The sequence below is a fragment of the Anopheles maculipalpis genome, chromosome 3RL, assembly GCF_943734695.1.
Source record: "Anopheles maculipalpis chromosome 3RL, idAnoMacuDA_375_x, whole genome shotgun sequence".
NCBI classification, from domain to species: domain Eukaryota; kingdom Metazoa; phylum Arthropoda; class Insecta; order Diptera; family Culicidae; genus Anopheles; species Anopheles maculipalpis.
In genome coordinates this window covers 25,254,849-25,268,162 of record NC_064872.1, presented here as the reverse complement: position 1 = coordinate 25,268,162, position 13,314 = coordinate 25,254,849, and the positions used below count along the sequence as shown (strand labels likewise).

Sequence of the window (13,314 nt, the reverse complement as noted above, 5' to 3'; positions counted from 1 at the left end):
GATACTTTTTTGTCCCGTTTTTTTTTTAATCACCGAAGCATCAGAATTCGGTACCACTAGCCCGTAAGCATCAAATGACCCCTTGCGCTGTGTTGACGACTATTTGTTTGTCTTTGATATTGATTGTTAAGTTTTCTTTGCGGACCGTTTCAAACTGACTATTGGCAAGTAAAAATGCAAGTAAAACAACGATTTACAACAACAAAAAAATCACAAACAGGATGAAACAACGAAACAGTTTTCTTTTTTACATAAGAGCTAAGATTGCTTGCGCGAAGATTTATTTGCTTGTCTCTTTTTTGGGGGGGTTTATTTTATTGCGCCGGTGGTCCAGGTTTCGTTCGGAGGAAGCTAAAAAAACTGGAAAAAAACAACATCCGAATACTGTGGTCTAAGCTCTTTTGTCGGGGAAGAAGAAGAAGGTAACGAACACTCCTCTGATTCCTATTACAACACTTGACGGTGCTTTACGACTTCATCGAGCGATTGAAAGGTCGGAACAGTACAGGATCTGCCCATTTTTGGTGCTTGCTTACGTTATTGTGAGCCGATGCTCTTGGAGAAAGAATCCATCGATTTCCATTTGGCACGCGATTCGCACTGCTTACCATGGATCTGTTCACAGCTTTTCACCGTGAGAAAGCTTATCCGTGGCCGCTCGATTCCCAGTTCCGTAAGGCTCGTTGTCTGGGGACAGATACGATGCGGGAAGCGTGGTGATCCCCGGATACGATCACGGACCGTTCCACCAACACCACCCTGTTGAACGATCGACGAGCGTCGTCTGCCCGTTCCCGGTGGTAGCACGAAGTTAACCCTTGGCTCTGAACCGGTCAGATTAAGCTCTTCACTTTTCGGTTTGCTGATCGTGTAGATTGACTGTGGTACGGTGAACGGTAGATCGTCTTCTGTGTCGATCTCATTGAAAATCGCTAGAGCCGATTTACGGATAGCGGTGGTAGTGGACGATCCCGCTGTTCCAAGCATGGTCGCTGAAGGTGTTTTATGTAAACGCGGAGTAAACATGTGCCGAATCTTTCCCATCACACCGGAACCACCTGCGCCGTTCGGTGTGGGGATTGATGGTGGCTCATCAAAGCCACCACTTCGACTAGAGCTGGTAATGATGCGTTCTTTACTATTACCGCCGGCTACCGTCGTAGCTGGATCTATCTTTGGTTGGGAACTGAAGGCAATGTTACGCTTCATGGGTGATAGCATCGGATCAACTGAAGGCCAACTAGCACGTGGGATTATTGGTGGTAGTACCGAGAGTAGCAGCATCGGAAGACCACTCGAACCGTGTGCTCGAGCAAGCGAACAAGACCGCGACTCTCGTAGATTAGGCTCCGACGAGCGTGGTGAGTTTTGTGGCGTTCGTTCTTGAAGTAATCGCTCCAAGCGACAGATTTCCGCATCAAGCAGTTCTAGCTCCTTCCGATACACACGATTCTGTACCTCAACACGAAACTGAAGCTCGCGACGATCATCCAGCACGAACCGACGTGTGTTAAATTCCATCTTCAGTCCCATGCTGTGGATAATCGGATCGTACACTTCACCCTTCTCGAATATATCCTTTATCTTGGGCAGAAACAGTAAGCACAGTGTGGCCGTCGTTGATACCAACACAAATCCGGCGGTTATGATAAACGCCAATGTTACCTTTTCGTACAGCAAGTTGGCCAACACCACCACACTAGCACTCGTAATCACCACACTGTAAACCGAGATACCAATGTACTGCGAATCGTTCAGTGCCGATATCTTCACATTGCGCGTCTGCCACGCCATATACACGCCGACGATCAGTAGCAAACCTTTGTACGCATACAGCATCCCTAGCCAGCTTTCATAGTGCCGCGAGCGACACAGTTCCACCTGTGGCAGAAACACAACACTTCGATCGGTGGCACTGATCTCGAGCGAGAGATTGTGCAGATGGCGCTCCATTGGGTCGGCTGCCATCCAGAACGATACTACGAATGCATCCACCAGGAGAAGCGCACCGATTACGGAGATTAGCTGCGTATCCCGCAGTATCTTGTCCCGACACAGTCCACCAGCACTGTGCGTGAAGATGCGATACACACGAAACGTTTTGGCAAACATTGAGCCGAATGCGAGCGAGAAGCCGGCCGATAGGAAGTATATGCGTGCCATACAGATCGTTGAGAAGGTAACACTCGACCAGGGCACTGTGGAGTGGTCTAGCCCTAGAAGAATCGTTGCTGTGTACACGAGAATACAGCCACACACGGTTATGGTGCTAAGCTTTGGGCTGGACAGCTTGATTGCTCTGGAAGTAGACGAAGAATTGGCGTCTGTAATTATCAGAATTTTCTTAACCAAAAAGGTATACTAACTTTAACTTCCGGAACCGCAGGTTCAACCCGAGAAATAGTACCGAAATCCCGATCCCTATCAGCGAAAGGATCACCACCGTATAGAACGCCAACGGATCGATCGTATCAACGCGCAGCTTTAAAATTCGCTTCGCAATCGGTACCTGTCCACCGGCCCATACAATCGGCACGCAGTACCGGCAGCCGAAATCCAACGTCGAGTTTTTCGGATAGTAAAACGCAATCATCTCCAGCTGACCACGCTGTATCTGGTGGAACGAGGTCGTACCAATCCGGTCCGCACCCTCGAACGATACCGGTCCCGAGATGCCGTTAAACTTGAGCAAATCAAACTGACGCAGCAGTTCCTTGGCGATATCGTACCGCGTGTAATCATAGTCCGCCAGATGGACCCGATTCGCCACCATCTGAGCCCAAGACTTTTCCGCCCCACGGAGAGCTAGTGCCATCGCCCACACGGCATCGTACGTTTGGGGAGCAAACTGTGACACCGTGCCGGTTACATTCATTTCCCGGAGCTTCTGTAGAAAGATGTCGTTGGTCTGGAATGGAGCGTAAAATAAAAATATCGACCCCTTATCATCTCTCACCACAAGATAAATGCCCTATAAATAAATAAAGGCTTAACAAACATGGGAAAAAAGCCGCACGAATGCATGGAAGCGGATTAGTGTGGCCGATTATCGAAACTCGATCGATCCGACAAGCAATACTTACTAATCCACTCAGGGCCGTACCCATACCGACGATACTGTTGTAGCTCGAGACGATTATTAAGTTCTCCACTGCCGTTAGAAGTGCTTTGGACGAGCAGAATGAGGAGCCCGATGATTCCGGCTCCGACAGCCACCAGGACGAGATGTACGTATCCTGCAGTATCCAGGCATACTCTGCACCGTACATGCCAAGATTATAGACCTAAAACAACGAGCAAGAAGCAAAGGAAGGAGGATAACAAGAGAAGGATCTCCACTGGGATGGTGCCTTTTTTTTCGTGCTTACCTCGCAGAACACTTGAGGGGCAATTTCATGCGAAAAGCTCCCGATAATCACTCGTACATCTCGATCCTGTTCATGTTGAGGGAGCGGAAGGTTTGTAGAGGGTGGAGGAAAAGACACAGAAAATGGCACATCTTTAGCGTTGGAATAATAACCGATTCCGAACACAGGACGGAAGCGATTCGCATCGAACACAAAAGTGCAGTGAATTGTAACTACGTGTGGGCTGGATGATGGTTGACACATCGGGGATGGCGTTTGAAGAAAGAATCGGGAAATGGAAATAGGGGGAGGTGCAGTGTGTGTGTGTGTATGTGAATGTGGCTGTGTACGCAACAACAGATGGGAAGATGTGGTTTCGATGTTTTGCATCGAAGCAGCGAGTTCTTACCTAGCGCATTTTATCGTGTTTGTATGATGGTGTTGGTGGTGGTTGAAGTGGTTGAGGTGGTGGTTGGTAGCATGGTGAGAGGGGCAAATTACAACAACTCTACTGAAAACTACCAAAGAGAGAGAGAAAGAGAGAGAAAGAGAGAGAGAGAGACAGGTAGAAAACAGGACATTTGAAGTGGAAACAAGTGGTGAGAAAGTACGGGCTCGTGAAGAAGGGTAAGTGTGTATGTAAACGAGGAAATGGAAAACACTTTTCTTTCCGGCTCAAGGGGGTAGAGGGTAAGAAGTGAGGAAGAACAACGTGGAGAGAGGGAAAGCGGGGATCTACATTAATACCCGCAGCAGCTTCAGCTGTTCCTTAAAGTCCGTTTCGGCGAAGGAAATGGTGGCAGCACACGTTATGTTTGCCCGCTCGAGTTCCGTCACGAGATCGTTTACCGCCAGCGAGTAACCTTCTTCGTTCTGGGAAAAGGTGGCCACCGTGTCCCAGCCGAAACGCATCAGAAACGCTATACGGGCTGGATGGTGTGAGGAGTCTGGAGCGACGGTTCGATAGAATAGTGGGAACTCCCTCCGATCGCTGAGTGCCGGCGAGGTGGAACCGAAGGAGACCTGTTGTGAAAGGGGGAAAAAATGGTTAAGTGTACTCGTTTTTGCTCCTTACTTTACTTGATTCTTTAAAAACCCCGAAAAGTATGCAAAGGATGTAGTTTTTTAGTATCTTCGCTAGAATAAACACCACAATTGCATACCTTTAGGCGCACTCGATCCATTAAACCATAGAACACAGTCAAGCGGATCCGTAACTCATTTACCTGTAGAATGTTCCAGTATGGGACCACTTTGGCAAGGCTTTCGGTCACTTCCGAACAGGCCGATCCGAGCACCATGATGATGCGCTTGCTCTGGTGCGTATACAGCGCGTGAAAGAATCGATCAATCCCAACGCCCGGATCACACTGCAACAAAAATCACAATGTACTTGCTCTCCGCAATTTTCCAACTCCACTCCACACTTACCTTCGTGTCGTTTGTGATGAGCTTCAGCTTATAGCCCAATAGCAAGCCGCGCCGGTTAATATGCTGCACTGCCAGCTGTGCAGCTGCCAACTCACTAAATCCTTCCCGCCGTTCCTCGCCTCCCTTCGAACTCAACTCAAACAGTCCCAGTATCGTTACCTCCCGGCCGCGTCTTTCGCTTCCGGTCGGCCTCGTACGTTCAAACACCGTATTGATAATGTTACGATTAAGCTCCTTCGTTTGGTTCGGTGCGGACTTCCGGCTGGCAGCACTTTCACTTGCCATCAGCTGGTGTGGCAGTGCGTCGAACAGTACCAGCGTTAGCATCATCGCCACCGGCACGAAACCACTCTTTCGACGGCACATCGTAGCAAAAAACTGGCCCAGCTACACCACGCTGCACCGGGAGATGAACGACACGTTTTTCGACTGCTCGTAGTAAACCGTTGCCATCGACTGGTCTCCAGTCTCCAGACAAATAACGGAAGCGCGCGCGCCCGAACGTGGCTTATCCTTTCGATGGAAGCAGCACGTGCCGCAAACGTTTCAAGAGCGCTCGATTGCTGTAGTCTGTAGTGAAAGCGAAGCACGGTATGAAACTTGTGGACCAAAAACCAAACCAGGCCTTCTCGGGGTAAAGTTCGAATCCCGACTCAAGTCCTCCCTAAGTCCAGTGTGACGATGGAAGGACAAGTAAAAGTATCCTGCATCTCGTGCGACCGAATGGCAACAGAGAAGGGAAACACTAAATGTTATTGGTGCATGTTTTTAAGATGAACTTCAGTGTACGTCCTTCTATCCTCTCTGGTTGAACCGATGAACGGACAATGGAGACCGATGTTTCGAACAAACAGGACCATTTACAAAAGAAAAGTTTTGCAGACCCTCCTCCTTCATCGTCGGCCTCATTTTTGGTGGCTTCCCTGAACACAGAGCGAACTAACCCGTCTGCCTTGCAAGGAAGTTATTTTTAAAATAAATCCCAGATTACACCATGATCCTTTTCGGTGTGTAGTAGGTACAACGTCCCGTATGCTTCTGCGGTGCGGTGCGGCACGGATGGGTGAAGGTGAAGAACCGAAGGAAGAAACGATTATTTTGCCACGGAAAGCATAAATCATACATTAGTTGTAGCTGGGCTGGGAAGAACTTGTAGTGCACAATGGCGGCATTCTTCTCGTCAGGCCGGGAAAACCGAAAGCCCCCGTCAAACATAATCAACCGGGGATGGGAGTTTTCCGGGCGGCGTGTAAAACTATTCGCCAAAGATGCACTTCTGGACCTAAGTGCATTGGATGTAAAGAATGTTTCTGTCTTACTTAAGCGTAAATAGCGAGAGATTTGGATAAAGTTTTCTTCGCGTAGAAAGAAAGCCTTCTTGGGAACTGAGGTTTGAATTGACACATTGAAAGTAGGGAAACAGATTTAAACATCTTTTTCAACTTTGTTCCAAAAGTTCAATGTCAAGGCCAAAAGAAATTGTAAAGGAATGGAATACCTCAAACGAAGCTGAAAGCAACGCGTTTTTAACAAGAAACGACGTCTTCTTGTAACGCGAATTACATACATTCGGGCTCACTTATTGATTGTTTTGTGCAATATCGCAATAACATATCTCGTTCGTTCCATGACGGCGCTTAGCAATCCATCCCTCATAATTCAGTTTCCCAGTAATCTTGAGCGGCTAATGCTATTATTATTTTGTTATAACCGTATTAACCCTCCCGATGTAAGACATTTCCCCCCCCTTTTCCCACTGAGAAGAATGGATAAATTCCACGGAATCCTTCACCGTTATATGATCCTCATTAGAACCAGGGAACCGACGTTGCTCGCCTCAAGTATATATACTCCAATTTTTTATCCTTTCCGTTTTGTTGCGTGTCCACCACGTGTCTCGCGCTCTCTTGGTCTCGCGCACGCAACCGGCTGTATATTATTAGCCCAAGCCCAATGTCTGTACATCTGTAAACTTTGATGAGATTCGGCAACATTGGCATGCCAACGGTCGCCTACCTTGCTTAAATCAGGTCCCCCGGTCCCGTATCCATTCTGCACGGACTGTCATCGCCGAATGTCATCGTCTTGTGCGTTTTTCGGTTGCGGCATTAATTTTGAAGCGACATCCAAGCGAAAGTGCTTCAAGCGTAGGCATAATGGCGTACACAGCAATTCCCATCCAACATCGGGTACTTGAAATATGCCAATCAGCTCGGCCACCTATACCACCATCCATACCCATTCACCCCCATCTCGACGTGTGTGCATCGGGGCGCTTTTATCGGTGCTTTTGCTCGATTTCGCTTGATTTGTCCACGCAAAGCGCGACATAGCGACAAAGCATCATCCACAGTCAGACCGAAAGCGAATGGGAAGTGGGAAGGCAGTTGCTGTACGCGGAAAGCGCATAAGTGAAATGACCTTCGCACGGTTGATTTCCTTTTGGCTGGGGCCGGCTTTACAAGTCAACCCTGCAGGGATAATGTCAAGAATCAAATGCAGCGTTCCGGGGAAATATGGATGACGCTAGACTGGACCAATCCATCCAGCTTTGCTTGGTGGAGGGTTAAAGTACAAACCATCCCCTTTTCAAACCATCCCTTAACCATTACGTGACTAACACAATAGAGCGGGTACCGTGTGTGAGAGAAATCTGGAAAACCGGCATTGCATACATACAGGCGACTGAACACACGCGAACGGACCGAACGAGAGTGCTCTGAATGATGTTATTGTCTCGATCAGGGAGGGAAGATGAATATAGCATGTTTTAATGAAAGTCTCAATAGTCGATTGGAACCCCATGTTCATCCGTCCACCGATGTAAAAAAAGGGGATTTGAAAACCGTTGTAATATACCCTATAGACGGTGATAGAACACAACACCTTAAATTTAATTCTTACTTGTGACAACAGGGACCGTCTGATGATAGAAGCAATAGCAGCGCCGGTCTTCACACGACAGAACAAGGGTTAAAATCCCATTTGGACCGTTTCCCTGTAGTGATCTCCACATTAGCTTGGTATTAGCAAGTCTTGTAAGCCTTTCGAGCCCAAAAAGTAATTACAATTAAAACGTCCCAAAACATATTAAAGCTGTTTGCTTGCGTCCCATGATTGACACGTTAACACCAATCCCTTGAAGCATTCAGCCTCTGCAAGGACTAGGCCAAGAACGGATTAAAGCCATCCCATCCCACTCACACATACGCCCACAGACACCTCCACAATGTCTGCAAAAGTATTCTCGCAGCATCGAACGGGGGGAGGACACACACCTTCCAACTACATATGGCCAGCCAGCTCAATTAAAAAACATTTCCCCATAACACGACCGGGAGCACCCCGCCCGAGATGTGGGGGCTTTTGTTTTCCGGCTTTTCCTGCGGCTCTGCGGTGAGCTTTACTCATTCTTTTGTGCTTTTCCCGTACCTTCTCTCTCTCTCTCTCGCTCTCTCTCTGTCTCTCTCGCTCTGGTGGTGGTTTTTCTGACTTTCCTTTTGCCCACCCGAGAATATTCGCACTCGCAACCGAGATTCACACCGCGTACCAAAACCGTACACGCCTTCCCTCAGCCTCACCATCATGGAGGGGGCGCGCTCGCTCGTGTCCTTGTAATGGTAGTTGCAACACGCGACTAACGGACCTCCACCGCAATAAAACAAAATAGAACCAAACCATTTTCGCTCGTACACACACACAAACAAATATTCCGCGCCGGCCAGTATTATTTCCTTAATAAATCCCTCACAATTGTTTGCCGTACCGTTCGTGAACACGGCCAGCTTGACGAATTTCGTGTCGATCGTGTAACTCGGATTGTGCTATTGTCCGTGCCGGAAGGCAAAAGAGAGCGGGAAGTGGGAATGAGGGGTGTGGAAAGAACACGGCAACAAACTCAGATGACAGACTCGATGAGCAAGGTAGGCAAAAGATGTAAACGAACCTATAAAAATATAATTGTGTCATTCGAGTTGCATACCTTTGGGGTACTTAATTTTATTTATTTTAAAAAAGTGCCTACAGGTATCCATGCCACACGGCAAGTCGATAAAATTCATCGTTAATTTTGCTTGCCAGCTGATTCCATACCACTCTATTCGTAACATTAATTTATTTAAAAATACAATTTATTATGTAAAATCGTTCTTTTTCTTGCATTTTCCACACTCTTAAAGGAGCTTTTAAAGTGCATTTTAAAGCGCCTATCAAGCTTTAAAAATAAATTCATATCGATGGGTTTGGTGAATACAAAAAGTTTCCCCCGCGGCAAAAAGCCGCCGAAACCGCAACCAAACCAAAAGCACCTAGGTAAAAGCACTCGACGTAAATTACAATGACCACAATAGGTAAACGAATGGGCAGTCTTGGAGGCTTCACCCCTTTTATTCGTTTCCGCCGTACCCTCGTTATTTGCACAAATCGTTCTCGAAAGTGAATTGTCTTTCATCATTGTTCGGCTTTGTTGTGGTATTTTCCGCTAGTTTAGTACTTGTGTTTTTCTTTCCCACTTTTTCCTCTCTTTCCGCTGGTACACAACACGGCTAGAGGCTGACCCGAGAAATGGAAAACGTAGAAAATCGGTAACTCGAGGACCATCATCGTTTGCTACTGTATTTCCTTCTATTTTGCTCTTCTTCGACCGTAGAGTTTGAATTTCTTAGCGCACGCTTACAGGGGAGTTCAGATGATTTCAGACGAAAAAAAAAATACAATTATTTGAGCAACGTAAGCACATGATTGTATTTCAATTTTAAATACTCAAAGCAGTTTTGCATAAATTTTTACTTGGTTACCAATAAATAGAAGCATTCAATTAATAAACTTCATTCGTCGCTTCTGTTCTGGAGCCTGGAAATAACATGCGTAGTAAAACGCCATTTCATTCTGTTATCTGGAATTCGAGTCTGGATCTGGAGTTAGGGAAGGTTTTCGAGAATTTTGATTCTCGATTATGGGGTTTTCAGTCAGAAAACATAGCGTGTCAGAAATAGTCTGATTATCTAGCGATTATTAAGTCTTGTAAGCTACACAACTTACATTGCTAGCATCATCTCGGAGATCGTTAACACGAGAAAAAGTAGGAATTTTCGGATAGTGAGCTCAAGAGCAATGTTGAAGTATCGCCTCACTAAAGTAAGGACTATAAGCGCACTCTATGAAGGTTTATCCTCAAGCTAAGACCTCGACGTGCAACTTTATTGCATCTCTAAATCTCTGTCCTCATTAGGTACCTTCTGTTCTCACGAAGTAGCTCTGTCTTTGAAGTTCTTCCCTCACATTGCCTCACTTTCCTCAAAAACTGATACTATAAGAGTTCTTCACCCTCGGTGAGTGTGAAACATCTACTAAGCAACTTTCAGAAATTAGAAAAAAATTTGAACATTCCTCTGTAAAAAAAAGCTTCTTGATTCAGATGTAGTTAAGATTGAGCATTTCTTGTAATGATGATTGAAACAGGTTGTGGTTATGGCGAACAGAATCATACCAAGAAGAGCGAAAATACATTTTGAACGAAACTAATACACTGTTGCGATATCAGCTGATAACGTTGTCTTTGAATACACAGTGATGGCAAAACCAAAAATTATTCTACTGTCCTTGTGAAAACATCTTTAATCCCCTGCAAATACAAAGGCTCCACTTACCAGCCAAAGCAACGGAAGCTTTCCCTCTCTGTTGCTTTAACATTAAAATTATAATAATTATTAAAAGAATTCTTTTTGCAATACCGACTCACATCAAGCATCAAGTCAATCATCATCAGCAGCATCAGCATAGGGGATGAAGAGCTTCAAAGTAAAAGGTTTCTCGCTCGTCTCATGGAAAATCCCCAAGACTACCTCTACTGCTGCTCTACTCGCTCCCATTTTGATTGTCGTTTTGTGCAAAGAGTACCAGGAACTGGATAAGCGATTCCAACCGCTTTCGCAAAACCCAAGACTCTTTCACGTTCCCTTACCGCCCGGTTTGAAATACGGGCGTGTGGCGTGCTTCACTTTGTTCTTCACAGATAATTGCCGCAAACGGCGCGCAAACCGAGACTCGCGCGCGCCGTTGTTATCGTGTCCTTGTGCTCGTCCTTGCTCTTACAACAACCCGGGAGGCCAAGCTCAACACGTACCACGTTACAGCGTGTGTTTTTTCGCAGTCAACGTATGTGTGGATGTGTGGGTGCTTGTGGGCGACCTCTTAAAGCGTGCCAAAGTGCTTCTACTACTGTCATCGTTTCTAGTGACGCGATGCGCCCTGCAAGCTAGCGGTTGCAACAACCAGAAAACCCGGAAACATCGCACACTATGCGCTGGGCTCACACAAAACGTCTCATGAAGTGGCGTCGACGTCGGTTTTGAAATGCTCGATCGATTTTGCACTTGATGTGACACGGTGCGCTTCTTTTACCACACACCATACACATGTATTTGTATGTGCTTGTGTCTGCAAAACGAGCGAAACTGTTTCCTTCTAATTGAATTTTAATTTAAATGCATTTAGCTCGAGTGCACTTGAAAGGCGGCCCCATTAAAGCCATCGAAGATGCAGGCGCGCTCTTCCTTTCTCCCGAAGAACCTCCCCCGGAAATCCAAAATGGGAAAACCCTGAAGGATCCTCTCACGTACCCGTATGGTGGAAAATGTAAAATGGTACTTCCCTTTCGATCGGTAAATGAATCTGCAATCACTGGCACACAAATCACATCTGAAGCTAGGCGATTCCAATTGAACAGCCAGCAGTTCATTAATTCGTCCCATTCCTGTAGCGGACTGCCCTGGTGCTATTTTTATCCTCCCCAACCTATACAAACCCCTTCGTTTTTGGATCGCATTCAGTAAATTAATCAAACAAAAAAATAAACAAAAAAGCTGATTTCGAAGCTGAAAGCTCATCAAACGTGCAAACACATCTCGCTGGTCTTTTTGGTTTATTCTCTCAACCAGTGCCCATGCTAGAGAGGACAAGCCTCTGTCCGTCTGTCTTGTGTTGTTTTCCCTTGAAGCTTCCCTTTTTATGCCGACCCAAACGTGGCTTTACCTGAGTGGGGGTTTTTTTTTATATCGCTTTTCCCGTTTTTCGAATCTCGTTTTGTAGTTTTGATTGGATACTTTTTCCCCCCTTACGGTGTGGGTTACACCGTCTGCGCCGGCTGTTTTGCAAGTCCTAGAACTTTACCCGAGGATTAGAGAAGAACCGACCGACCGTGTGCCGGTGCCACTTTTGTGCACCGGCGGTTCCATTTCAATCTACAGCTTAATTCCCCTCGGGGGAAAAGACACATTCGACCGTACCGTGAACGTACGCACACACACACACACTAACACAAATACACCTAGAAACACAGGGGGAAAGAGCTCAGGTAGAGGCAGCAAAACACAAATTCTTGACCCTTAAACAATTGCGCGTCCTTCCCTCCTCCTACTCCTTCCCACACATCCCTTTCTTTTCCCTTCACAATCCCTTAAGCACGCGCCGAGGTGGAAAGTTCCTGAGGAGCTTTCCCTGAGCTTATTACTACTGTAACGGTCACACTGCTGCTACTACTGACACGAATATTTTGCTCCAACACAGGAGCACACACACCGAAACCGTGGGGGAGGTTTTGGTACTTTAAAACGCCGGGCTTCTTTTTTTTTTTTGCTAAAGTGCAATTAATCCTCATCAAAGTTTTAAGCGCAAGCGAGAGGCCCAAGCCCGCGAGATCCATTTCCCGAAAGTGGCTAACCTCTGTTTCCCAACCTTCCCAATCCAGAACGAAAAAAAAGAAAAACGAGGTTGGAATGGTTGCACACAGGTAGGCCAAGTGTTCACGACCTGCCAGCATACAAACTTCCGGTACAGAGCGAACGAACGCACCACACACTCACTAGGTTTGGCGGGCCTTTACAGCAAAACCGTCCGATCACGTCAGAATCTCCGATGCAACTGAGAAGCGAAAGCTGGCACTGCTACTTCGATACGAAAGATGGTCCCCATCTCCTTCCTTCGGCGTTGCTAACCAACCGTTTCCCACATCGCAACGACCACGAGATGAAAGCGATGGATGATGGAAAGCTGTGTTTTTGTTTTAGTCCCTTTCCTTTTCCTGGTGTGTGTGTGTGTGTGTGTGTGTGCTTCCCTTTTTTTGTGTCCCCGTTTTATGTATATTATTGATGTTGCTTCTGCTGACTCTACGTATCTTCGTATTGCTCGCGGCATCCATTTGTCGAACCAGGTGCGGAGGAGCAAGTTGGGCTCTTATGATTTTCCACCCATGCCAACGCTGGTGGAGTTTTCCTTTTGCGAAATGGGGGGGGGGGTAAACTGGGGGGAAGCAAAAAAAAACTCCTCCATACACTTCAACCATTCGATTCCATCCGGAGAGTAGTGTGGGCCCGTTTGCTGTGGGGCACGGATTCGAGTGTGCAAACCCTCCTTTGCTGCTGCTTTTCGTGTTCCATATTTTTGCCCCTTTCTTGCATTCCCATCCCTTTGCCCGTTCCCGCTTATGAGTTTTCCAATAGTGTGTGGTCGATGAAGTGGATCTTCCTGGTCCACACGG

The 13,314-nt window shown here is 46.7% G+C and overlaps 1 protein-coding gene across 1 annotated transcript; it reads right to left on the bottom strand.

The window, feature by feature from the left end:
• Positions 1-525: 525 nt before the first annotated feature.
• LOC126563953 (gamma-aminobutyric acid type B receptor subunit 2) lies at positions 526-5,146 on the bottom strand. Its single transcript, XM_050220820.1, has 7 exons — positions 4,779-5,146; positions 4,574-4,717; positions 4,095-4,370; positions 3,369-3,434; positions 3,084-3,284; positions 2,367-2,908; positions 526-2,299 (listed from the first exon to the last, which is right to left on the bottom strand). The coding sequence occupies exons 1-7, from the start codon at positions 5,142-5,144 to the stop codon at positions 538-540; spliced, it is 3,357 nt and encodes a 1,118-aa protein (XP_050076777.1). The 5' UTR covers positions 5,145-5,146; the 3' UTR covers positions 526-537.
• Between the last annotated feature and the right edge of the window lie 8,168 nt (positions 5,147-13,314).